This window comes from Oncorhynchus masou, chromosome 1 (assembly GCF_036934945.1).
Source record: "Oncorhynchus masou masou isolate Uvic2021 chromosome 1, UVic_Omas_1.1, whole genome shotgun sequence".
Lineage (NCBI taxonomy): Eukaryota > Metazoa > Chordata > Actinopteri > Salmoniformes > Salmonidae > Oncorhynchus > Oncorhynchus masou.
Genome location: NC_088212.1, coordinates 68812282 through 68839238, shown reverse-complemented (window position 1 = coordinate 68839238; position 26957 = coordinate 68812282). Strand labels below are relative to the sequence as shown.

The following is a 26957-nucleotide window of genomic DNA, read 5'->3' as shown; positions in this document are numbered from 1 at the left end:
CACCAAATTGGACCTTCGTAACGCCTACCATCTCGTGCGCATCAGGGAGGGGGACGAGTGGAAGACGGCGTTTAACACTCCGTTAGGGCACTTTGAATACCGGGTTCTTCCTTTCGGCCTCGTTAACGCTCCAGCTGTCTTTCAGGCACTAGTTAACGACGTCCTGAGAGACATGCTGAACATTTTTGTTTTCGTTTACATGGACGATATCCTGATTTTTTCACCGTCTCTCTCGATTCATGTTCAGCACGTGCGACGCGTCCTCCAGCGCCTTTTGGAGAACTGTCTTTATGTGAAGGCTGAGAAGTGCATTTTTCATGCCGCCTCTGTCCCTTTTCTCGGTTCCGTTATTTCCGCTGAGGGCATTAAGATGGATCCCGCTAAGGTCCAGGCTGTCATTGATTGGCCCGTTCCTAAGTCACGCGTCGAGCTGCAGCGCTTTCTGGGCTTCGCTAATTTCTATCGTCGTTTCATCCGTAATTTCGGTCAGGTGGCAGCTCCCCTCACAGCCCTTACTTCTGTTAAGACGTGCTTTAAGTGGTCCGTTTCCGCCCAGGGAGCTTTTGATCTTCTTAAGAATCGTTTTACATCCGCTCCTATTCTTGTTACACCTGACATCTCTAGACAGTTTGTTGTTGAGGTTGACGCGTCAGAGGTGGGCGTGGGAGCCATTCTTTCTCAGCGCTCTCTCTGACGGCAAGGTCCATCCTTGCGCGTTTTTCTCTCATCGCTTATCGCCGTCAGAACGTAACTATGATGTTGGTAATCGCGAACTGCTCGCCATCCGCTTAGCCCTAGGCGAATGGCGACAGTGGTTGGAGGGGGCGACGTTCCTTTTGTCGTTTGGACTGACCATAGGAACCTTGAGTACATCCGTTCAGCCAAACGACTTAATGCGCGTCAGGCTCGTTGGGCTCTGTTTTTCGCTCGTTTCGAGTTTGTTATTTCTTATCGTCCGGGCTCAAAAAACACCAAGCCTGATGCTTTATCTCGTCTCTTCAGTTCTTCTGAGGTCTCCACCGACCCCGAGGGGATTCTCCCTGACGGGCGTGTTGTCGGGTTGACTGTCTGGGGAATTGAGAGGCAGGTAAAGCAAGCACTCGCTCACACTCCGTCGCCGCGAGCTTGTCCTAGGAACCTTCTGTTTGTTCCCGTTCCTACTCGTCCGGCCGTTCTTCAGTGGGCCCACTCTGCCAAGTTAGCCGGCCACCCCGGCGTTCGGGGTACGCTCGCTTCCATTCGCCAGCGTTTCTGGTGGCCCACTCGGGAACGTGACGCGCGTCGATTTGTCGCCGCTTGTTCGGTCTGCGCGCAGACTAAATCTGGGAACTCTCCTCCTGCCGGCCGTCTCAGACCGCTTCCCATTCCCTCTCGACCGTGGTCTCACATCGCTTTAGATTTTATCACCGGACTGCCTTCATCAGCGGGGAAGACAGTTATTCTTACGGTTGTCGATAGATTCTCTAAGGCGGCTCATTTCATTCCTCTCGATAAGCTCCCTTCTGCTAAGGAGACGGCTCAGATCATTATCGAGAATGTTTTCCGAATTCATGGCCTTCCGTCTGACGTCGTTTCCGACAGAGGCCCGCAGTTCACGTCTCAATTTTGGAGGGAGTTTTGCCGTTTGATTGGGGCTTCCGTCAGTCTCTCGTCCGGCTTTCATCCCCAGTCTAACGGTCAAGCCGAACGGGCCAATCAGACTGTTGGTCGCATTTTACGCAGTCTTTCTTTTCGTAACCCTGCGTCTTGGTCAGAACAGCTCCCCTGGGCAGAGTACGCCCACAACTCGCTTCCCTCGTCTGCTACCGGTCTATCCCCTTTTCAGTGTAGCCTCGGGTACCAGCCTCCGCTGTTCTCATCTCAGCTCGCTGAGTCCTGCGTCCCCTCCGCTCAGGCTTTTGTCCAGCGTTGCGAGCGCACCTGGAAGGGGGTCAGGTCGGCACTTTGCCGTAATAGGGCGCAGACTGTGAGGGCCGCTAATAAGCGTAGGACCAAGAGTCCTAGATATTGTTGCGGTCAGAGAGTATGGCTCTCCACTCAGAACCTTCCCCTTAAGACAGCTTCTCGCAAGTTGGCCCCGCGGTTCATTGGTCCGTTCCGTATTTCTCAGGTCATTAATCCTGTCGCAGTGCGACTCCTTCTCCCGCGCTATCTTCGTCGCGTTCACCCGGTCTTCCATGTCTCCTGTGTTAAGCCCGTTCTTCGCGCCCCGCTCGTCCCTCCCCCCCCCCATCCTTGTCGAGGGCGCACCCATCTACAGGGTTCGTAAGATTTTGGACATGCGCCCTCGGGGCCGTGGTCATCAGTACCTAGTGGATTGGGAGGGGTACGGTCCTGAGGAGAGGAGTTGGGTTCCCTCTCGGGACGTGCTGGACCGTTCGCTGATCGATGATTTCCTCCGTTGCCGCCAGGTTTCCTCCTCGAGTGCGCCAGGAGGCGCTCGGTGAGTGGGGGGGTACTGTCATGTCTTGTTATGTCTGTTCCTGTCTTCTCTTCACTCTGTCTCTCTCTGCTGGTCTTTTTAGGTTACCTTCTCTGTCTCTCATTCTTCAGCTGTTCTACATCTCCCCTAACTAGCTCATTCACTCTTTCACACCTGTTCTCTCTTCCCCTCTGATTAGGTCTCTATTTCTCTCTCTGTTCCTGCTACTTTCGGTGTCTGATTCTTGTTTGTGTTTTTGATGCCAGAAGCAAGCTGTCGTCGCGTTTGCTTCCACCTTGTCCTATCCTGTCGGAGTCTGCCTGGCAGGTGCATCCTGCATTATACTAACGTTCTTTTTGTTCCATTGACTACGTTGGAAGAGGATTTATGCCATTCCTGTTTTTTCATTAAAGAACTCTGTTTTCTGTTAAAACCGCTTTTGGGTCTTCACTCAAGTACATAACACTTTTTTTATTGCACATTAAATAAAGTTTGATTTAGTCCTTTAAAAAAAAAACTTTGATGTTTGGTTGAGATGAGACATGAATACAACATTATTAACTTAAGTAATTCAGAAATAAACCAAAGCTTGAAACTCTAGGCCTACAGTGCATTCAGAAAGTATTCACACCCCTTGACTTTTTCCACATTTTGTTACTTTACAGCCTTATTCTGAAATGTATTCTATTGTTTTTTATATCATCAGTCTACACACAATACCCCATAGTGATAAAGCAAAAACAGGTTTTTAGAAATGTTTACAAATTTGTAAAAAATAAAATACTTAAATATTATATTTACATAAGTATTCAGACCCTTTACTCAGTACTTTGTTGAAGCACCTTTGACAGCGATTAGCTTTGCGTCTTCTTAGGTATAACGCTACAAACTTGGCACACCTGTATTTGGAGAGTTTCATTCTTTGCAGATCCTCTCAAGCTCTGTCAGGTTGGATGGGGAACGTTGCTGTACAGCTATTTTCAGGACTCTCCAGAGATGTTTGTTTGGGTTCAAGTCCGGGCTCTGGCTGGGTCACTCAAGCACATTCAGAGACCTGTCCCGAAGCCACTCCTGTGTTGTCTTGGCTGTGTGCTTAGGGTTGTTGTCCTGTTGCAGGGTGAACCTTCGCCCCAGTCTGAGGTCCAGAACACTCTGGAGCGCTCCTCATCAAGGATCTCTCCATACTTTACTCCGTTCATCTTTCCCATGACCCTGACTAGTCTCCCAGTCCCTGCCATTGAAAAACATCCCCACAGCATGATGCTGCCACCACCATGCTTCACCGTAGATATCTTTTTTCTCATGATCTGAGAGTCCTTTAGGTGCCTTTTGGTAAACTCCAAGCGGGCTGTCATTTGCCTTTTGGTTAAGAGGGGCTTCCATCTGGCAACTCGATTATAAAGGCCTGATTGGTGGAGTGCTGCAGAGATAGTTGTCTCATGGCTTGGTTTTTGCTCTGACATGCACTGTTAACTGTGGGACCTTATATAGACAGGTGTGTGCCTTTCCAAACCATGTCCAATCAATTGAATTTACCACAGGTGGACTCCAATCAAGTTGAAGACACATCTCAAGTTTTAACATGATGCCATTATCCTTTGGTTGAAATTTCACCCTCAAATCCAATACATTTTACACAGATTCCACTTCACAAATGACGTTGGAACAAAGTTGATTCAACCAGTTTGTGCCCAGTGAGATGTGTACTGGCATTGGACCAAGCCAAATTGGACCAAGACAGAGCGGAATAAAGTACACCGTGAGCCCAACTTCCAGGATTCTGCAAATACTGAGGTAAATACTCAGGTAAGTTGAGACAGAGTACATTGTAAAGTGGAACAGACAAAATATATGAGTATTAGTATGATTTCTTTGAAACTGATACCATTTTGGCAATTCAGCAGATTTTAGACCCAGATCAGATACCTTAAGTATTATGATTTTTTTTTTGCTGTACAGTGTTCTAAATTACTTTTGAACAACTCAGCCACTAGCATAACTGAAATAACCATAACCATAGTGATTTAGATAAGCACAGACACAAAGCAAACAGAAGTTGAAATAGTAGAACTAAGATTGTTAGTGCTTTTATCCCTTTTGTTGAAGAGATATTGATTCAAACTCAGACAATGGAGGATGAGATAGAACTGACAAATGAAGACATTTTTTTCCAGAAGGTTCCAGTAAACTGAGGAAACACTAACAGGCATGGTTAACACTAACAAAAGCTTGGGTTCATCCAGGATCTTTGCTCTCTACTACAAAACCGTCTGACAATCAGCCCATTCTTCCACCCACCCAACACCCACCTCTGCACTTTTGCAATCCGGGACGACAGCCAATCAGGACCTGACTTGTCTCCCTTTCCCAGGTGCCCCTGCTCCTATTTTTTCCTACTCTGAGTGCAAAGTGTTCTTTACTCTCTTCTCAAGCCCACCCTGACTTCATGAATCACCCCCTGCACATGTCTTCAGTGAGGGTCTCACCTCCAGTTCACACTCTGCTTAAATAATTCCAACTCCCCTCTTCTATTCACCTTATTCAGCTGCTGTGCTCTCCACCTGAAGTGTGTGTGTATGTAGGATTACCTGGGAGTCTGTGTCGACACCATGGCTTTGGTCCAGGTGCTCAGAGTCCTGTGCTGCCTGCTGCTCACTTATCACCTGGGTGATGCCAGGAGAATCAAGGGAAGTGGAACAGGTGAGTGTCTGATTTGTCACTTATAAGGAACTTCAAACCTGGGTTGGGTGTTAATCAAACATATTTTTAAGCCTTACTATAAAGACTACAGGCCATACTTTATAAAATACAAAGAGGTACTTAACTATATTTGCTGCCCCTGGGTGGAAACAATTGTTGTATATAAACTCTGGATTGCTGATGCTGTGTATTGGCCATTGAGAGACTTTGTAGCACCCGGTTGGCCATGTTGACACTCCCCAGTAGGAGCAGTCCTCCATAGGAATGAATGGAATTCTACAGTATTTAAATGACATGTTTCAAGGACAAAATTACACAAATTTAAGTACTTTTGTTGTAGTGGGGACAGTAACGTTAGTAATCTAAAGAAATTATACTTTAAGGAAAATGTTTTATTTTTGTATATATTTTTTTCATTTTAGATTATTACAGAGTTTGGTGACTGTGAAATGACCAATTCTGAGAATGGAGATACTAACAGTGCTAGTTAATGTACAATATATTACTGTTGTGAAGGATCTACTACAATACCATCATTGTTGTGGCTGAAGTGACAACAATGTGGAGGGAGAGTTTGGCGAAAATAAAACAAACACTGTGCATATAAAATATAAACAAATATTTTTTTAAAATAGGTATAAAAGATTAATATTAATATAAAATATTAATATAAAATATACAAAAAATACAGTCAGTTGTATGAACAAAAAAAATCTACCATCTCTAAGGACTGTTTCCCAACTCATATTTCTTGCAATTAGAATGGAAGCTGGATTACAGCATCACCACACAAAGTTATACTTTTGTTGGAAGTGTCTCTAGTCTAGTGTCCACTTATGGTCAAACTAGACAAGGAATACACAGTTTCTAGTCACAAGTTGTGAACAATTTAGTTTAAATGTATTTGGCTAAGGTGTAAACGTCTGACTTTAGCTGTATATGGAATACATTTTTTATGTCTGTGCCCATATTATCCATGAGTTTCTAGTGGTTATGTTTCAAGATAAAAATGTTAAGAAATATAATTAAGAAAAGCAACTAATTAGCAATGCCATTATTTTCAATTACCTCTGCAACTCTTCCAACTATTTACCTTTTCACAACTGCTACAAGTTTGGTGACAAAATACGTATTGACATATTAAAATAAATACAAGTGTATAAAAAAATCAAAAAAGGATATTTCATTCTGAAACCCTCATATTAAACACCAATGGTATTCACTAAATTGATGGTTTATATTTATGATAAAGTTTTACAGCTTTGTCGTTCTATTTTTAATTTTAAAACTATGGTTTTTGATTATTTTTTATATATTTGACATGTGATGAGGCCACGTAGAGGGCCAGAAATAATTAGGTACACGTGCGATGATCTGAAGAACCCAAAAAGGCCACTAGATATCATATGATAAAATTCCCCCAAAAACCTTGAAAGTTATCAAAATGATGTGTTTACTGGTAAACTTAGAAGGATTCCAGTAAGATACCCTCCCTGTGCAACCCTTCAAATGAGACTAAAACCCATTTCTCTTTTTCCAAGATAAATGCTCTGATGTAGAGCTGGGTGCCCGTTCTTGCTTCTGCTCTGAAGACCAGTCTTGGAGATGTCAATGTGATCATTACTGATTGGCTTTTACAGGCAAATATGAACTACCCTAACGCAGCCCAGAACACTAAGGCAGTGGGGAAGGACATAGCATTCCTGCTACAGTGGCTGCAGGTGAGAGTCAGGAAAGTGTTCAATGTGTTCAACAAGGACTGTCATCGCAAAGTACTGTTTGTGTGACAGAAATGATAAGACAACCTCTTTAGGAGATATAATATGTCTCCTACAAAAGATGTTAATGTCACATCATTCCCTCCTTTTCACATCAACACTAAAATATTAACAATCTTTGTGTGTCAGGAGTTTTACCAGTTTCCTGCAGAGAAAGTTCATCTGATTGGATACAGTCTTGGTGCTCACGTCTCTGGATTTGCTGGAAGCTACCTGGGAGGGCGTGGGAAGATTGGACAAATCACTGGTGAGGTATTCTACTCTCTGTAAATATTTTGTCACACCATTTCCTGGCTAAATAATGCATTTGAGTACAATTCTTATAGAAGTATCCAAGTCTAATGGCACTCTGGTGAAAAGCCTGAGATCCTTTGTGTTTCTTTGCACAGGTCTGGATCCAGCAGGTCCCATGTTTGAGGGCATGGCAGCATCAGACAGACTGTCCCCTGATGATGCCCTATTTGTGAATGCCATCCACACCTACACTCAAGAACGCATGGGGCTGAGTGTGGGCATCAAGCAGGCTGTGGCACATGTTGACGGTGGTGACTTCCAACCAGGATGCCACCCTTTCCAGAGCTTAATGGAACATATTGCCTTGCATGGAATCAATGGTGAGTCTGTCACAGTGGTGGAGTGGGGAGGGGAGAGTCATTTGGCATTTAGAAAAGTATTGGTAGGGTATATTAAGAAGAAGAGCTATTTTTGATCAAAGTAAACCATTACCATTTACCTTGCAGAGAGGCACAAACTAAAATAATAAAGCAGTATTGTGTGAAAGCAGTGCCTCATCTTATATTCACGCTGCTCTGCTGAATATGAATAGAATTCCCAATAGTCAGAAATAAGTGGTGGTGGGATTTCAGGGGATTCAATCAAAAACTGTTTTTTTTTCTTACATGAAAGACAGAAGCACATTATCTGTCATCCTCTTGAGTTAATTAGCCAAATACGTCTCCCTCAGCCCTGTCCGTCCACTCTGCATTCTGCCTCCAGGCTATGACGAGATCTCCTCAGGAGAAGCAGGCCTGAAGACAGGTCTCAGATCAGTCAGCTCACAGACATAAAGAGGTTGACAGGCCTTTTTACCCAGAGAAGTGACAGGACATTACGACAGATCTGCTTTGGGGGTAATGACCAATCCCCAAATAATGACCAACTAAAAAGTATAATCAGGATCTTGTTAAGGCGTAGTCTGTATTCTGAGGAGAGGAAAAGATTGAAGGCTGGCACAGATACAGTTCTGAATAGCCTCAGTCCCAGTTTAGTTTAACCAGGGCTGGAATGATGCAGTGACCTGATCACAAAGGGGAACATTTGAGTCCAAAGTTTGAATGCGCAATTTATATGTGTTACAGTCTTATTACCTGCCCCCTTTTTAAATTCCACTCACATTTCCACTCTTTCTCTCCTAGGTTTTGAGCAGACAGTGAAATATGCCCATGAGCGTTCAGTCTACCTGTTCATCGACTCCCTTCTGAACAAACACCAGCAGATCCTGGCCTACAGATGCAGTGATGACAATGCCTTTGAGAAGGGTACCTGCCTGGACTGCCGCAAGAACAAATGCAACACGCTGGGCTATAACGTCAGGAGGGTGCGCAGTGTCGCCGACAAGAAGCTCTACCACAAGACCCGCTCTCACATGCACTACAAACGTAAGTGCACACAATGGTGTCCCATGTCCCTTACAGACAAAACCCACTCTTCCATGTACTTAGGAAATACTGTAGAATGTCAGAACTTAACAAGCAGGAAAGCGTGTAGTTGGCACAGGCAGGAGCCTAGAGTAATACATGTTAACTTCATGGCATTTTACTGTACTGTACAAAACCAGGAATAACATTTTGCACAAGAGCTTTCTAGAACACAAGTCCTTGGTCAATAACACCATAAAGTCTCATGGGAAGAGACAAGCAGGGAATTGTAGGCATGTTACATTGTTTGATGCAAAGACCATATTAGTTTGACGCAAAGACCATATTAGTTAGGACACACTTTGATCAATATATGCCATGACAAGGTCTCACTAGGAAATAAGGGTCTAGGGTCTATTTCAGATCAAGGGGACAGTGTTTGGTATCTGTAGAAGCACTTTGTGAAAGCTGCGGATGTAAAAAGGGATTTATAAAATACATTTGATTGATATGATGAGGTAAAGTCTCTGGAACTTTGGTAAGGTTGTAGTGACAGGAGCTTAGAAATCTGAGACTGTGGCTTTATTGAAAAAGACTTAATCTGCTGTGGAGCACAGCCAATAACAGCCACTTTAAAGCGTCTCCTTCTCTGATGCCAATTAAAGTCCTATCCCAGTCTCCTTTTCACTTTTCTAACCTTTATTTAATGAGGCAAATCAGTTAAGAACAAATTCTTATTTACAATGAAGGCCTACTGGGGAAACAGTGGGTTAACTGCCTGGTTCAGGAGCAGAACAACAGATGTTTACCTTGTCAGCTCAGGGAATTTATCCAGCAACCTTTCGGTTACTGGCCCAACGCTCTAACCACTAGGCTATCTGCTGCCGACATCAACACCATCCTGACACCAACAACATCAACCCTATCCTGACATCAACCCTATCCTGACATCAACCCTATCCTGACATCAACCCTATCCTGACATCAACCCTATCCTGACATCAACCCTATCCTGACATCAACCCTATCCTGACCCCAACCCTATCCTGACATCAACCCTATCCTGACCCCAACCCTATCCTGACATCAACCCTATCCTGACATCAACCCTATCCTGACATCTACCCTATCCTGACCCCAACCCTATCCTGACCCAAACCCTATCCTGACATCAACCCTATCCTGACCCAAACCCTATCCTGACCCAAACCCTATCCTGACATCAACCCTATCCTGACCCAAACCCTATCCTGACCCAAACCCTATCCTGACATCAACCCTATCCTGACATCAACCCTATCCTGACATCAACCCTATCCTGACCCCAACCCTATCCTGACATCAACCCTATCCTGACATCAACCCTATCCTGACCCAAACCCTATCCTGACATCAACCCTATCCTGACACCAACCCTATCCTGACATCAACCCTATCCTGACCCCAACCCTATCCTGACATCAACCCTATCCTGACATCAACCCTATCCTGACCCCAACCCTATCCTGACATCAACCCTGTCCTGACCCCAACCCTATCCTGACATCAAACCTATCCTGACATCAACCCTATCCTGACATCAACCCTATCCTGACATCAACCCTATCCTGACATCAACCCTATCCTGACCCCAACCCTATCCTGACATCAAACCTATCCTGACCCCAACCCTATCCTGACCCAAACCCTATCCTGACATCAACCCTATCCTGACACCAACCCTATCCTGACATCAACCCTATCCTGACCCCAACCCTATCCTGACATCAACCCTATCCTGACATCAACCCTATCCTGACATCAACCCTATCCTGACCCAAACCCTATCCTGACCCAAACCCTATCCTGACATCAACCCTATCCTGACATCAACCCTATCCTGACATCAACCCTATCCTGACACCAACACCATCCGGACACCAACACCATCCGGACACCAACACCATCCGGACACCAACACCATCCGGACACCAACACCATCCGGACACCAACACCATCCGGACACCAACACCATCCTGACACCAACAACATCAACCCTATCCTGACATCAACCCTATCCTGACCCAAACCCTATCCTGACCCAAACCCTATCCTGACATCAACCCTATCCTGACATCAACCCTATCCTGACACCAACACCATCCGGACATCAACCCTATCCTGACCCCAACCCTATCCTGACATCAACCCTATCCTGACATCAACCCTATCCTGACCCAAACCCTATCCTGACATCAACCCTATCCTGACACCAACCCTATCCTGACATCAACCCTATCCTGACCCCAACCCTATCCTGACATCAACCCTATCCTGACATCAACCCTATCCTGACCCCAACCCTATCCTGACATCAACCCTATCCTGACCCCAACCCTATCCTGACATCAAACCTATCCTGACATCAACCCTATCCTGACATCAACCCTATCCTGACATCAACCCTATCCTGACATCAACCCTATCCTGACCCCAACCCTATCCTGACATCAACCCTATCCTGACATCAACCCTATCCTGACACCAACCCTATCCTGACATCAACCCTATCCTGACCCCAACCCTATCCTGACATCAACCCTATCCTGACATCAACCCTATCCTGACCCCAACCCTATCCTGACATCAACCCTATCCTGACCCCAACCCTATCCTGACCCCAACCCTATCCTGACATCAACCCTATCCTGACATCAACCCTATCCTGACATCAACCCTATCCTGACATCAACCCTATCCTGACATCAACCCTATCCTGACCCCAACCCTATCCTGACATCAACCCTATCCTGACCCCAACCCTATCCTGACCCAAACCCTATCCTGACATCAACCCTATCCTGACACCAACCCTATCCTGACATCAACCCTATCCTGACCCCAACCCTATCCTGACATCAACCCTATCCTGACATCAACCCTATCCTGACATCAACCCTATCCTGACCCAAACCCTATCCTGACATCAACCCTATCCTGACATCAACCCTATCCTGACATCAACCCTATCCTGACACCAACACCATCCGGACACCAACACCATCCGGACACCAACACCATCCGGACACCAACACCATCCGGACACCAACACCATCCGGACACCAACACCATCCTGACACCAACAACATCAACCTATCCTGACATCAACCCTATCCTGACCCAAACCCTATCCTGACCCAAACCCTATCCTGACATCAACCCTATCCTGACATCAACCCTATCCTGACACCAACACCATCCGGACATCAACCCTATCCTGACCCCAACCCTATCCTGACATCAACCCTATCCTGACATCAACCCTATCCTGACCCAAACCCTATCCTGACCCAAACCCTATCCTGACACCAACCCTATCCTGACATCAACCCTATCCTGACCCCAACCCTATCCTGACATCAACCCTATCCTGACATCAACCCTATCCTGACCCCAACCCTATCCTGACATCAACCCTATCCTGACCCCAACCCTATCCTGACATCAACCCTATCCTGACATCAACCCTATCCTGACATCAACCCTATCTTGACATCAACCCTATCCTGACATCAACCCTATCCTGACATCAACCCTATCCTGACCCCAACCCTATCCTGACATCAAACCTATCCTGACCCCAACCCTATCCTGACCCAAACCCTATCCTGACATCAACCCTATCCTGACACCAACCCTATCCTGACATCAACCCTATCCTGACCCCAACCCTATCCTGACATCAACCCTATCCTGACATCAACCCTATCCTGACATCAACCCTATCCTGACATCAACCCTATCCTGACATCAACCCCATCCGGACACCAACACCATCCGGACACCAACACCATCCGGACACCAACACCATCCGGACACCAACACCATCCGGACACCAACACCATCCTGACACCAACAACATCAACCCTATCCTGACATCAACCCTATCCTGACCCAAACCCTATCCTGACCCAAACCCTATCCTGACATCAACCCTATCCTGACATCAACCCTATCCTGACACCAACACCATCCGGACACCAACACCATCCGGACACCAACACCATCCGGACACCAACACCATCCGGACACCAACACCATCCGGACACCAACACCATCCTGACACCAACAACATCAACCCTATCCTGACATCAACCCTATCCTGACATCAACCCTATCCTGACACCAACACCATCCGGACACCAACACCATCCGGACACCAACACCATCCGGACACCAACACCATCCGGACACCAACACCATCCTGACACCAACAACATCAACCCTATCCTGACATCAACCCTATCCTGACATCAACCCTATCCTGACACCAACACCATCCGGACACCAACACCATCCGGACACCAACACCATCCGGACACCAACACCATCCGGACACCAACACCATCCGGACACCAACACCATCCTGACACCAACAACATCAACCCTATCCTGACATCAACCCTATCCTGACACCAACCCTATCCGGACACCAACACCATCCGGACACCAACACCATCCGGACACCAACACCATCCGGACACCAACACCATCCGATCACCAACACCATCCGATCACCAACACCATCCGGACACCAACACCATCCGATCACCAACACCATCCGATCACCAACACCATCCGGACACCAACACCATCCGGACACCAACACCATCCGGACACCAACACCATCCGGACAACAACACCATCCGGACAACAACACCATCCTGACACCAACACCATCCGGACACCAACACCATCCGGACAACAACACCATCCTGACACCAACACCATCCGGACACCAACACCATCCGGACACCAACACCATCTGGACAATAACACCATCCTGACACCAACCACTAGCTTCAGTGTCTGGAAAGTGTTGCTACAGCATATTACCACACTGCACTCATCTCTCACATACACAGACAGACACTACCTGACAGTGAGATGCATGCGTGTGGACAGCAGGCTTTGCAGGTATGTGTGGAGTTTGAGTGCGTGTGTGTGTCAGAGGGCATGTGTGTGTGAGCAGTAGGTGAGTCTGTAACAATAGCTAGTGTGTATTATGTCAGGGTGTGTGTTGGTCTGTGTGTCAGTGTGTGTGTGTAGGTGTGTGTTATGTCAGGGGGTGTGTAAGTGTTTATGAGTGTAATATCCTCTACCGTCTCTCTACTGGCCTCTCTGACTAGAGCATGAAAGTCTGCCTCCTGCCTGTCTGGCCCCGCACAGAAGCTGATGTCATAAACAAAGCTCTGTGGAAACAGGGAGAAGGGATGGAATGGTTGCTCTGGCAATGGGCGGAGCAGGAAGTGGTTGAGGAAGTGGGGGTCAGGTGACCAGAACAGGCGCAAATCAGTGAGGGAGTACCATTATACTGCTGAACATTGTACCCCTTGTACACTGCTGCTACTCGCTGTTTGTTTGGTACCTATGCATAGTCACGTCGCCCCCACCTACATGTACATATTACCTCAACTAGCCTGTACCCCTGCACACTGACTCGGTACTGGTGCCCCCTGTAGATAGCCTTGTTATTGTTACTCTTATTGTGTTACTTTTTATTATTACTTTTTATTTTAGCATACTTAGTAAATATTTTCTTCTTCTTGAACTGCACTGTTGGTTAAGAGCTTGTAAGTAAGTATTTCACGGTAAAGTCTAAACTTGTATGGCAAATAAAGTGTGGCAAATAAAGTTTGATTTAATTTGAGTAGACCAGTGACGCCAGGAGGTCAAGGTTCAGACACACACTGACGTCATCAGTGAGGTCATCAGCCCACACCCGGCCTAGCCGTCCCATTGGCTCGGCCGCCAGCCACAGAGACCCCTGCTCCTCAGCCAGGGAAAGCCCTTAGGGGGTCAGCAGATGCTCCAGACTCCATCCCAGGTCAGGGACTGACTGAAAGGCTTTGGGCCATGCTCCCCAGACGAGGAGCTGGTGGAAGGCAGGCGAGGACCAGGGACTGATGTGAACTCTCTGAAAGACTAGGCCGCTCATACCATGCAGAACCTCCTCTTTCTCTCTGTATTCTCTCCCCTCTCTCAGTATCTACATCTGAAGCAGTAGAGAAGGACGCAGCACATATTCCCCCAACACCTACGCACTCCTCTCCCTCACCTTCACACACACTGACCTCTCCCTCAACTACACACTCCTTACCATAGCTGCTACAGTCTCTCTCCCTTCCCTCATCTTCTGAGTTGTAGGATATGTGTGTGTCTGCCAGTAAGTCCACAAGTGTCTGTGTTCGTGATCATCCGAGGGTGTGTGTGTGGGTGGGATGTAGCCAGTAGCAATGTGTGTGTGTGTCTTGTATCTCAGTGCAACAGGCATTTAGTCTCTGGGGGAGGAGTGTATGGCCAGGGGGAGGGGCTCTGTAACCACGGAGACAGGCCACTCCCTCTCCAGGGCCTGAACCAGAAAGGCCTGAACCAACCTGATGGGATAATTAGAACTAGAGGAGAGACAACACCTGTGTATGTTTATTTTATTTTATTTTATTTCACCTTTATTTAACCAGGTAGGCAAGTTGAGAACAAGTTCTCATTTACAATTGCGACCTGGCCAGGATAAAGCAAAGCAGTTCGACACATACAACGACACAGAGTTGCACATTGAGTAAAACAAACATACAGTCAATAATACAGTATAAACAAGTCTATATACAATGTGAGCAAATGAGGTGAGATAAGGGAGGTAAAGGCAAAAAAAAGCCCATGGTGGCAAAGTAAATACAATATAGCAAGTAAAACACTGGAATGGTAGATTTGCAATGGAAGAATGTGCAAAGTAGAAATAAAAATAATGGGGTGCAAAGGAGCAAAATAAATAAATAAATTAAATACAGTAGGGGAAGAGGTAGTTGTTTGGGCTAAAATATAGGTGGGCTATGTACAGGTGCAGTAATCTGTGAGCTGCTCTGACAGTTGGTGCTTAAAGCTAGTGAGGGAGATAAGTGTTTCCAGTTTCAGAGATTTTTGTAGTTCGTTCCAGTCATTGGCAGCAGAGAACTGGAAGGAGAGGCGGCCAAAGAAAGAATTGGTTTTGGGGGTGACTAGAGAGATATACCTGCTGGAGCGTGTGCTAGACCTTAGAATGGCAGGGTAGGATAGATATAGGTCTGTAGCAGTTTGGGTCAAGAGTGTCCCCCCCTTTGAAGAGGGGGATGACCGCAGCTGCTTTCCAATCTTTGGGAATCTCAGACGACACGAAAGAGAGGTTGAACAGGCTAGTAATAGGGGTGGCAACAATTTTGGCAGATAATTTTAGAAAGAAAGGGTCCAGATTGTCGAGCATGGCTGATATGTAGGGGTCCAGATTTTGCAGCTCTTTCAGAACATCAGCTGAACGGATTTGGGAGAAGGAGAAATGGGGAAGGCTTGGGTGAGTTGCTGTGGGGGGTGCAGTGCTGTTGACCGGGGTAGGAGTAGCCAGGTGGAAAGCATGGCCAGCCGTAGAAAAATGCTTATTGAAATTCTCAATTATGGTGGATTTATCAGTGGTGACAGTGTTTCCTATCGTCAGTGCAGTGGGCAGCTGGGAGAAGGTGTTCTTATTCTCCATGGACTTTACAGTGTCCCAGAACTTTTTGAGTTAGTGTTGCAGGAAGCAAATTTCTGCTTGAAAAAGCTAGCCTTGGCTTTTCTAACTGCCTGTGTATAATGGTTTCTAGCTTCCCTGAACAGCTGCATATCACGGGGGCTGTTCGATGCTAATGCAGAACGCCATACGATATTTTTGTGTTGGTTAAGGGCAGTCAGGTCTGGGGAGAACCAAGGGCTATATCTGTTCCTGGTTCTAAATTTCTTGAATGGGGCATGTTTATTTAAGATGGTTAGGAAGGCATTTAAAAACAATATCCAGGCATCCTCTACTGACGGGATGAGATCAATATCCTTCCAGGATACCCCGGCCAGGTCGATTAGAAAGGCCTGCTCGCTGAAGTGTTTCAGGGAGCGTTTTACAGTGATGAGTGGAGGTTGTTTGACCGCTGACCCATTACGAATGCAGGCAATGAGGCAGTGATCGCTGAGATCTTGGTTGAAGACAGCAGAGGTGTATTTAGAGGGCAAGTTGGTTAGGATGATATCTATGAGGGTGCCCATGTTTAAGGCTTTGGGGAGGTACCTGGTAGGTTCATTGATAATTTGTGTGAGATTGAGGGCATCAAGTTTAGATTGTAGGATGGCTGGGGTGTTAAGCACGTTCCAGTTTAGGTCGCCTAGCAGCACAAGCTCTGAAGATGGATGGGGGGCAATCAGTTCACATATGGTGTCCAGAGCACAGCTGGGGCCAGAGGGTGGTCTATAGCAGGCGGCAACGGTGAGAGACTTGTTTTTAGAGAGGTGGATTTTTAAAAGTAGAAGTTAAAATTGTTTGGGTACAGACCTGGATAGTAGGACAGAACTCTGCAGGCTATCTTTGCAGTAGATTGCAACACCGCCCCCTTTGGCAGTTCTATCTTGTCTGAAAATGTTGTAGTTTGGAATTAAAATTTCAGAATTTTTGGTAGTCTTCCTAAGCCAGGATTCAGACACAGCTAGAACATTCGGGTTGGCAGAGTGTGCTAAAGCAGTGAATAGAACAAACTTAGGGAGGAGGCTTCTAACGTTAACATGCATGAAACCAAGGCTATTACGGTTACAGAAGTCGTCAAAAGAGAGCGCCTGGGGAATAGGAGTGGAGCTAGGCATTGCAGGGCCTGGATTCACCTCTACATCGCCAGAGGAACAGAGGAGGAGTAGAATAAGGGTTCGGCTAAAAGCAATAAGAATTGGTCGTCTAGAATGTCTGGAACAGAGAGTAAAAGGAGGTTTCTGGGGGCGATTAAAATAGCATCAAGGTATAATGTACAGACAAAGGTATGGTAGGATGTGAATACAGTGGAGGTAAACCTAGGTATTGAGTGATGAAGAGAGAGATATTGTCTCTAGAAACATCATTGAAACCAGGAGATGTCATTGCATGTGTGGGTGGTGGAACTAATAGGTTGGATAAGGTATAGTGTGCAGGACTAGAGGCTCTACAGTGAAATAAGCCAATAAACACTAACCAGAACAGCAATGGACAAGGCATATTGACATTAAGGAGAGGCATGCTTTGTCGAGTGATCAAAAGGGTCCGGTGAGTGGAGAGGTTGGTTGGGGGTCACGGCGATTTAGACAGCTAGCCAGGCCATCGGTAGCAAGCATAGGATGGACGTCTGTTATTAGCCACCTCTTGCGTTCCGTCAGTAGATTTGTGGGGTTCCGTGTGGTAGAGGGGATTAATCCAAATCACACAACAACAACAAAAATAAAAACAATAGATATAGTTATAGAGGCCCAAGAAGAAAAAAAATAAAAAATAATAATAAAATAAATAAATTGTCCGATTGTCTATTCAGATAGCAGCCGATAAGACAGCTAACGGTTAGCAGGCCGCAGATGTGCGTTCAGGTAACGTCGCGATGGAAGAGCCAGCCGGATAACTCCTTCGGGTAGATAACGTCGGCAGTCCAGTTGTGAAGGCCCGGTGGGGCTCCGCGTAGGCAGTAATACGGGTCCGGATAGGTGACTGCAGCCCAGGAGTGATTGATGGAACTCTTCAGCTGGCTAGCTCCGGAATAATTGATGTTTGCTCCGGAATCGACGAAAGCCGATAGTTACACGGATAGCAGCTAGCTACCTGTGAGATCCAGGTATGAATGTCCAGAGTTAGCGGTAGAGATCCAGGGACATGGAGAGAAAAATTGGTCCGGTATGTTCCCTTCTGAGCCGCGCTGCGCCGTACAAAACTGGCGATAGATTTTCGAGCTTAAGGATAGCTGATGACCACAAACCGTGGTTAGCTGAATACTAATGATTTGCCAGTAAAGAAGCTAACTAGCTTCTGACCTAGCTTCTGGATTAGCTCCTGGCTAGCTTCTGGCTAGTTTCTGGCTAGCTTCTTGGAGTCTCAACGCCAACAGTGAAGAGGCGACTCCGGGACGCTGGGCTTCTTAGGCAGAGTTATCTGTCCAGTGACTATGTTCTTTTGCAAATCTTAATATTTTATTTTTATTGGCCAGTCTGAGATATGGCTTTTCTTTGCAACTCTGCTTAGAAGGCCAGCATCCCGGAGTCGCCTCTACACTGTTGACGTTGAGACTGGTGTTTTGCGGATACTATTTAATGAAGCTGCCAGTTGAGGACTTGTGAGGCGTCTGTTTCTCAAACTAGACACACTAATGTTCTTGTCCTCTTGCTCAGTTGTACACCGGGACCTCCCACTCCTCTTTCTATTCTGGTTAGAGACCGTTTGAGCTGTTCTGTGAAGGGAGTAGTATACGGTGTTGTACGAGATCTTAAGTTTCTTGGCAATTTCTCACATGGAATAGCCTTAATTTCTCAGAACAACAATAGACTGATGAGTTTCAGAAGAAAGGTCTTGGTTTCTGCCATTTTTGAGCCTGTAATCAAATCCACAGATGCTGATGCTCCAGATACTCAACAGTCTAAAGAAGTCCAGTTTAATTGCTGCTTTAATAAGCACAACAGTTTTCAGATGTGGTAACATATTTGAAAAATGGTTTTCTAATGATCAATTAGCCTTTTAAAATGATAAGCTTGAATTAGCAAACACAACGTGCCATTGGAACACAGGAGTGATGGTTGCTGATAATGTGCCTCTGTACGCCTATGTAGATATTCCATTCAAAATCAGCCGTTTCCAGCTACAATAGTCATTTACAACATTAACCATGTCTACACTGTATTTCTGATCAATTGATGTTATTTTAATGGACAATTCTTTACATTTTCTTTCAAAAACAAGGACATTTCTAAGTGACCCCAAACTTTTGAACGGTAGTGTATTTTGGAGCAGCTACATAGGTTCAGTTTGAAAACATTGTTTAGAGATGATGAAGATATTATGCACTTTTATATTTGGTATGTCTTGTCCATGTCATCTTTCCTGACTTCTCCTCTCTTATTCTCCCTGCATTCTACCACTACCAGTTCAGGATTCAATTTGTCAACCAGATAGAGAAGACTGAGCCCACTCTCACCATCTCTCTCACTGGGACAAAGGAGGACAGCCCTGAAATGCCCATCACTTTGTGAGTATCACACCACACCAGGCCCCTTCGCACAACTCTTAGGGCAACATATGTCTATTGTTTTTGATTAAATTGCTCAAGCTCAGTAAATTTGGTTGGGAATCATTGATGGACAATAATATTTAAACTTTGACTCTGATTTTCAAGCAAATTTAAGTTAGAACGTAGATTGGACCAGGAACACTCAACACCTCTAGAAAAGCCATTCTGGTGTGTCTTTGGCATTAACATTTGTGTAACATGTGTATGTTATACATTCAGAAAACTGACACAGGGTTTCCACTAACTTTTTATCTGAGCTTTGCTCCTTTCATATATCTTTTGATCCTGACAAACTCCCCAGTCCCTGCTGGTGACAAACATACCTATAACATGATGCTGCCACAATACTTGAAAATACAGAGGATCAACAACATTGCATTCACTCCACATTACTGGCCTGTATGACAAAGTGAAAAGAAGGAAGCTTGTGTTAAAAATTCCACTAAAAACATCCATTCTGTTTGCAACAAGGCCGTTAAGTAATACTGCAACACAATACGGCAAATAAAATAACTAAATTAAAAACTACAGGCTTGGGTCAAATCAAATACAACATAAAACAGAGTGAAACCCTCTGTAATTTTAAGTATTGTGGTGGCAGCATCATGTTATGGGTATGCTTGTCACCAGCAGGAACAGGGAGTTTGTCAGGATCATAAGAAATATGAAAGGAGTGAACCCCAGATAAAAAGTTAGAGGAAAACCCACCGTAGTCTTCTGAAGACCTAACCCTGGGATAGAGTTGTATTTTTCAGCTAGATAATTACACAAATGTTATTGCCAAAAACTCACCAAAATACCAATATATATTGAGTGTTCCTGAATGGTCCAGTCTCAGCCCTGACTTAAATCTGCTTGAAAATCAGAGACAAGGTTTGAATATTTCTGTCCATCAATGATTCCCGTCCTAATTTACTGAGCTTGAGCAATTTTTACAAAATAACTATGGATATATATGATGCCATAGGAGCTGTGCAAGGCTGGTTTGAATCTTATTAAAAAGTATTCACAGCTGTAGCTGCTGTAAAAGGTGCTTCAACCAAGTAATAACTCTGGGATGTGAAGACAATCGATACATCTTAATTTTGTTTTACTAATTTAGAAGATTTTCTAGAATTAGATTGTGTAGATCTATCTAATTGAATCCCTTTTAAGATTGAATTTAAAGTCAGCTAAATGTGAAGACTGTGCAAGGGGTCTGTAGACTTTCACTAGAGACTGCATCCAGTCAGCTCTCACTCTGTCCCTGTATAACATAGGGTAGCAGTAACGGAAGTACATGGAAACAGCTCATACCTCTGAATGAAATAGGACTATAAATGGAGAGGGAGATATCAATAATTGATGTGTGTGTGCATCACAAAGGAACACTCTCCCTGCCAACCTACATTTTGATCTCATTCTGCTCTATATTGCCTAATGAATGATTCACGTGCATCTACACTAAGAGTAGAGAGTCACATGGTTTTTCCTCCCTACTGTCACACTTCTGGAGGGGAATGAAAATACTGTATTTCCTCACCCCCACCCCTGAATGTCCTTATGAAAGAGGCTGCCCAAGACTATGGTTATTTCACATGCAGAGCTGTTTCAGCTAATAAATAACAATGTAATAGTCAAACCCTTCTTCTGCTTTTCAGGTTCATTACTTGCAGCCCATGTGGGAAAGAAACCTGAGGAAATGCATCAAGGTGAATGTACCTCTCTCTAACCTCTCTCTCTTTCTCTCAGCATCGAGGAGATCTCAGGCAATAAGACATACGCCTTTCTGATCACCCTGGACTCAGACGTTGGGGACCTGATGATGCTGAAGTTCCGCTGGGAGGGGAGTGTTGTAAACAATATGTGGAGCAAGATGCAGCCCTTTAACCCCTTAAGCAGTGGGGGAATGAGGCCCAAGCTCACCGTGGGAAAAATCCGTGTCAAAGCAGGCAAGACACAAAATAGGTGGGTATCCATCCCTCTGGGGGGCAAGGAGGGTGTGAGATTGAATTGCATTAATAAAGATCAATAAAGGCAGTTGAGGAATGCGTGTGGGGGTGGGTAGGTGAGAAGGGAGCGGGGACACACTGAGAGCTCTGTCTGCTAAAGTGCCAGTTTGGCTCGTTAGTCACCCAGCTATGAACTACCAGAGGGGCTCAGCTTTCTCTGGATGGCAAGGTTATGTAACACTAATTGTGATAAGGCACGCTGACGGCAGCCCTCGTTATATAACAAGATTAAAGATAAATAATGAAATAGATAGTTATTGAAAGGCACGTAATCCTAATGGGTATACACAGGCAGAGACAGGCTTGTGGGGCATAGTGGAGTCTTGTCATAGTGCCCCCGTTATGGAAAATACACTGTATGCTACATGAGAGAGAGATCACATTTAGCCTATAGGCTGTTGGATGCTGTGTTTTAGTTGTCAGGATTTCCATGTCATATTACGTTGTAAATGATTTCATGCAAGAGCACATTATAAATGTTAAAGGTTAAGGCTGTATAGGCTCCACTGCATGTGTGCATCCGTTCCACCCTTGAGATGCTGTGCTATAAATATCAATCTTTCTAACAAGCACCACAAAATACCATAATAATCATGTATACTATGAGTTGAACAATATCAGCAGTATACTGAACCACACAGTACAAGCATTTTTGTCTGTTTGAGGCCTATAGTATTTCCGAAAAGTACTATTTCAATGGCAATTTACGCCCTCTGGTGTGTGAATTATGAAAGTTATATCTATCGTGGATGTACTTTTCTCCTCACTTTGAATTTCAACGCATGTTACAGTTTTGAACTTTGATTCCGCCTAATCCGAACTGTTGATGTTGCATATAGCACACGTTGACAAAGTGTCGCTGATTTTCAAACCTCACTCAAAATTACCGAGTTTGCTAGAAGTCGAACCTATAATCTTCTGATCCTTAGTCAGACGCGTTACCCACTGCGCCACAAACACACTAATGAATGACAAACACCATAACTACCCTCTGATTGGTCAATTCTGTATACTTGGTAGCAGACGGCAATATGATTGGTTATTATGGTCATTGGTTGCATCGAATTTGCGGACATTGAGGGGATTCGATTAATCTGGGCCAGGTGCCCGGTTATGGGTGTTTTGACCGGGTGAAAATTGGAATCGGACTGCCTCCCTGGCGTGACCCCCGTTCAAAACCAACGCCGAAGTCGGCTCAAAAAAAAGTGACGTAATTAAGTACGTCGAGTAATGAGTAGGATTCAGTGTTTTCACCTGCAAAAGTGATTGTTTTTTATTTTATGAAAACGATTTATCTGCCTTCCCAATTAAAACTACTTAGAAAATTCGAACAAATATTTTATGGAAAAGTTATGTTGAATGTTTCTGGACGATGCACCATGCTGCCTTGTTGACAACATGATCGAGCAGCGTAGACTCGACTACTGTTCGATTTGAGAGGGCGCTCCTCCCTCACCGCTTTTGCCCGTTCACGTCACGTGTCACAGACCGGAAACCCCGCGACTCAGCATAATAGAATACGCCCATTGATTCCGCATCACCGTTACTGATGTATAAATGAGCTATACATTAATGGTGCATATAGGCAAAGACACTCAGGACAAATTCACAAGATATCGCAAATTTCATACATATCTGTATATGTATATGTACATACATACACAAAATGCACGAGCTTGCCAGGAGTCGAACCTAGAATCTTCTGATCCGTAGTCAGACGCGTTATCCATTGCGCCACAAGCCCACTGTTTGTAAATATCGCCGCTGTTGCTTTTCTCTCATTGGTCAAATTTAGTTTCCTGGCGACGGTCGGATTGTTATGGTAATTATGACCAATAATTTTATTACAGAACAATACAATAGGCTTCATCATCATAAATTACCCTGACGGAAACACACCTGATCATGTACAGCTCTGTTTTTAGGACGACTTTTTGTGCCCAGACAAGTGATGGAATATACATTCGGCCATCGCAAGAGAATGTCTTCGTGCGCTGTGAAGAAAATGCTCAAAAACAGCGCAGAAGAAAAACGCATTTGTCTTGAGTCGGATACTTCGATCAGCAGGGTCGGCTCTAGCTTTTTGGGGGCTCTAAACTAGGTTTGGTTGGGGCCTCCCCTCCTCACCGCAAAACATTTTAGTGCCAGCTGACAGCAGGAATTATTTTTTTAATTATTATTATTTTTACAGTTAATTTCCTGCAGTTCTACACATTGTGCCATGGGCCAGAAAGAAAATGTTGACATTTTATAACAAATGTGATGCAATTCTACACATTTTGCAATTTGGGGGGGGGCAGTTTCACAACTAATTTCATGCAATTCTACCCATTTGCTATAGAGCAGATATACATTTTTGCTATTTAAAAAAAATCCTACAATTCTACACATTTTGCCATGACTTATGCCATGTTAATATGAGTGAGAATGACTATCCAAATCAATGGGGGTCCCCTGAATGCCCAGTCGGTATTCGATTACTAAGTTTAGATAGCTAGCCAGACCAACTACCAATCTAAGAATTGACATGGGTAATTGTCAGCCAATCAAGTGACTGACATAAGTTAAAAACTGCTGATGCAGAATACCTGGTGTATTCTACTATTCTTACTCTCAAAAGTAAGTTGAGACCCTGACTAAATAAAACATTGGTTTGTAATATTTAAATTTTCTCCAACAACAGTATCTCTTTTCCAACCTAATTTATATAAAAATATTTATTTTAAAAAATCTTGACAATCATGAATTTTTACTAAGATTCAAATGTTATACAGATATTTTCAAATGGTTGCGAAGAAGTAATTGTAAATATAACATTCTGTCCAAATTAGGATTCACAACCTGTGTACAATAAGTCATATTCATACATTTTCATTTTTTATCACCAACTATACTAATGTCTGTTGGAAAAATATTCTGCCCAGGGGCCACTTTTCATTTGTCCTGTTATACCTATGTAAATTGATGGGCACACTGCATCAGAGATACATTAATAATTAATAATTTCCAGCATCCCAATAATTTGTTGGCCACACAGTATTTTCACACCCTGAGTTTACACAACAGCCATAGCCTTGGTAAGCAGACTGGGTGCAAAGACTACAGTCGAGCCAACAGTGTTTGAGCATCATCCTCTGTCCCCAGGATTCATTCACAGACCTCTCTCTCCCTTTCTAATGAGACCCCTGCTATTTGTCTGTTACCAGACTGGATCAGACAGCCCAGCACACAGCAGGACTGCTCACCCTGTCCCAGTTGTGTCTGAAGGAAATGAAATCCTATCCTGGACAAAATGTCCCCCTGGTTTCCCCAGAGAGCTTTGGCCCAGAGATAGCTCGGTGCTATGAAGCAACTGTGCATCTGCAGCAGGCCCCAATCAGACAGCCTGCCCCCTTATGGGCTGCAGTGTTCTGGCATAAGACCAATCTGCAGGACAGGACACTGATTAGACAGGGACCATGGTTATATTTCACACAGCCGATAGCACCTCATAGCCTTGCATACTGATACCCTGATTACAACCACTTACTTATTTTACAGCTTTTTATAATAATGTATTATCAACTCAAACTGCGTATACAAATACTTGACACTTTCTGGGTATTTGATTATGATAACCAATTCTGCTACAGTCCCATGGGATATGATACATGTTCATCTCACTAAAGCTATATATTTGCACAAACTTTTCAGTGTAAGAGGAGACATGATAAATCAAATAAATCAATGAATGGAATCAATTTAATGCTGAAGGAAGAGCCCTATTTAACATGTTCAAGTGACTGTGGGGCAAGATAAGCATGGGGAAAAGAATGGGGAGTTTCAGCACACAACTGGTGTGGCAGAAATGGAGAGAAGTCATTGTGAAGATTGGAATGCAGAGAGCAATGTCAGGGAGGCTACAGGCAATTACCTCTGCTCTCAGTGCTGAGGAAGTACAAAGGTAGACGCTTTTACTAGAGCTGTGGCTACCTTGGGGCTGTGTGATATAGAAAACAGTGTTCCAACATAATGAGAAATATGTCATTAGTTGTAAGGAAAAAACCTTGGGAGTTAGTATTATATTATCCCTTATATTGCATGCTGCTGAGAAATGTCCCCATCACTTCAAACAATCCAAACTAGAGAGACAAAATCATCCCAAGAAATCACTGCCAATTTAAGACAATTAGCATGTTTTGTTTTTTAAACAATACAAAACATTAACATACAAAAGACAACATTTAGACGCACACGAACATCAATGACATCACACCTGCCAAGCCCGAACCAGCTCTTTAATACAGTGCCTTGCGAAAGTATTCGGCCCCCTTGAACTTTGCGACCTTTTGCCACATTTCAGGCTTCAAACATAAAGATATAAAACTGTATTTCTTTGTGAAGAATCGACAACAAGTGGGACACAATCATGAAGTGGAACGACATTTATTGGATATTTCAAACTTTTAACAAATCAAAAACTGCAAAATTGGGCGTGCAAAATTATTCTGCCCCCTTAAGTTAATACTTTGTAGCGCCACCTTTTGCTGCGATTACAGCTGTAAGTCGCTTAGGGTATGTCTCTATCAGTTTTGCACATCAAGAGACTGAATTTTTTTCCCATTCCTCCTTGCAAAACAGCTCAAGCTCAGTGAGGTTGGATGGAGAGCATTTATGAACAGCAGTTTTCAGTTCTTTCCACAGATTCTCGATTGGATTCAGGTCTGGACTTTGACTTGGCCATTCTAACACCTGGATATGTTTATTTTTGAACCATTCCATTGTAGATTTTGCTTTATGTTTTGGATCATTGTCTTGTTGGAAGACAAATCTCCGTCCCAGTCTCAGGTCTTTTGCAGACTCCATCAGGTTTTCTTCCAGAATGGTCCTGTATTTGGCTCCAGCCATCTTCCCATCAATTCTAACCAACTTCCCTGTCCCTGCTGAAGAAAAGCAGGCCCAAACCATGATGCTGCCACCACCATGTTTGACAGTGGGTTCAGGGTGATGAGCTGTGTTGCTTTTACGCCAAACATAACATTTTGCATTGTTGCCAAAAAGTTCAATTTTGGTTTCATCTGACCAGAGCACCTTCTTCCACATGTTTGGTGTGTCTCCCAGGTGGCTTGTGGCAAACTTTAAACGACACTTTTTATGGATATCTTTAAGAAATGGCTTTCTTCTTGCCACTCTTCCATAAAGGCCAGATTTGTGCAATATATGACTGATTGTTGTCCTATGGACAGTCTCCCACCTCAGCTGTAGATCTCTGCAGTTCATCCAGAGTGATCATGGGCCTCTCGGCTGCATCTCTGTTCAGTCTTCTCCTTGTATGAGCTGAAAGTTTA

At 44.5% G+C, this 26957-nt stretch overlaps 1 protein-coding gene, 1 non-coding gene and 1 pseudogene across 2 annotated transcripts; 1 reads left to right on the top strand and 2 right to left on the bottom strand.

Annotated features, from left to right (window-relative positions):
• Positions 1-4866: 4866 nt before the first annotated feature.
• On the top strand, positions 4867-26287 carry LOC135542186 (hepatic triacylglycerol lipase-like). Its single transcript, XM_064968998.1, is given in 9 exon segments — positions 4867-5122; positions 6559-6581; positions 6664-6843; positions 7030-7147; positions 7290-7514; positions 8316-8558; positions 19483-19597; positions 21371-21586; positions 23556-26287. Coding segments are annotated over 9 exon segments (1332 nt in total). The 5' UTR covers positions 4867-5031; the 3' UTR covers positions 23677-26287.
• LOC135505034 (ferredoxin-fold anticodon-binding domain-containing protein 1 homolog) lies at positions 13449-18938 on the bottom strand (annotated as a pseudogene).
• trnar-acg (transfer RNA arginine (anticodon ACG)) lies at positions 23302-23374 on the bottom strand. The gene has a single exon. It is a non-coding gene; the product is annotated as a tRNA-Arg (tRNA).
• Positions 26288-26957: the final 670 nt, after the last annotated feature.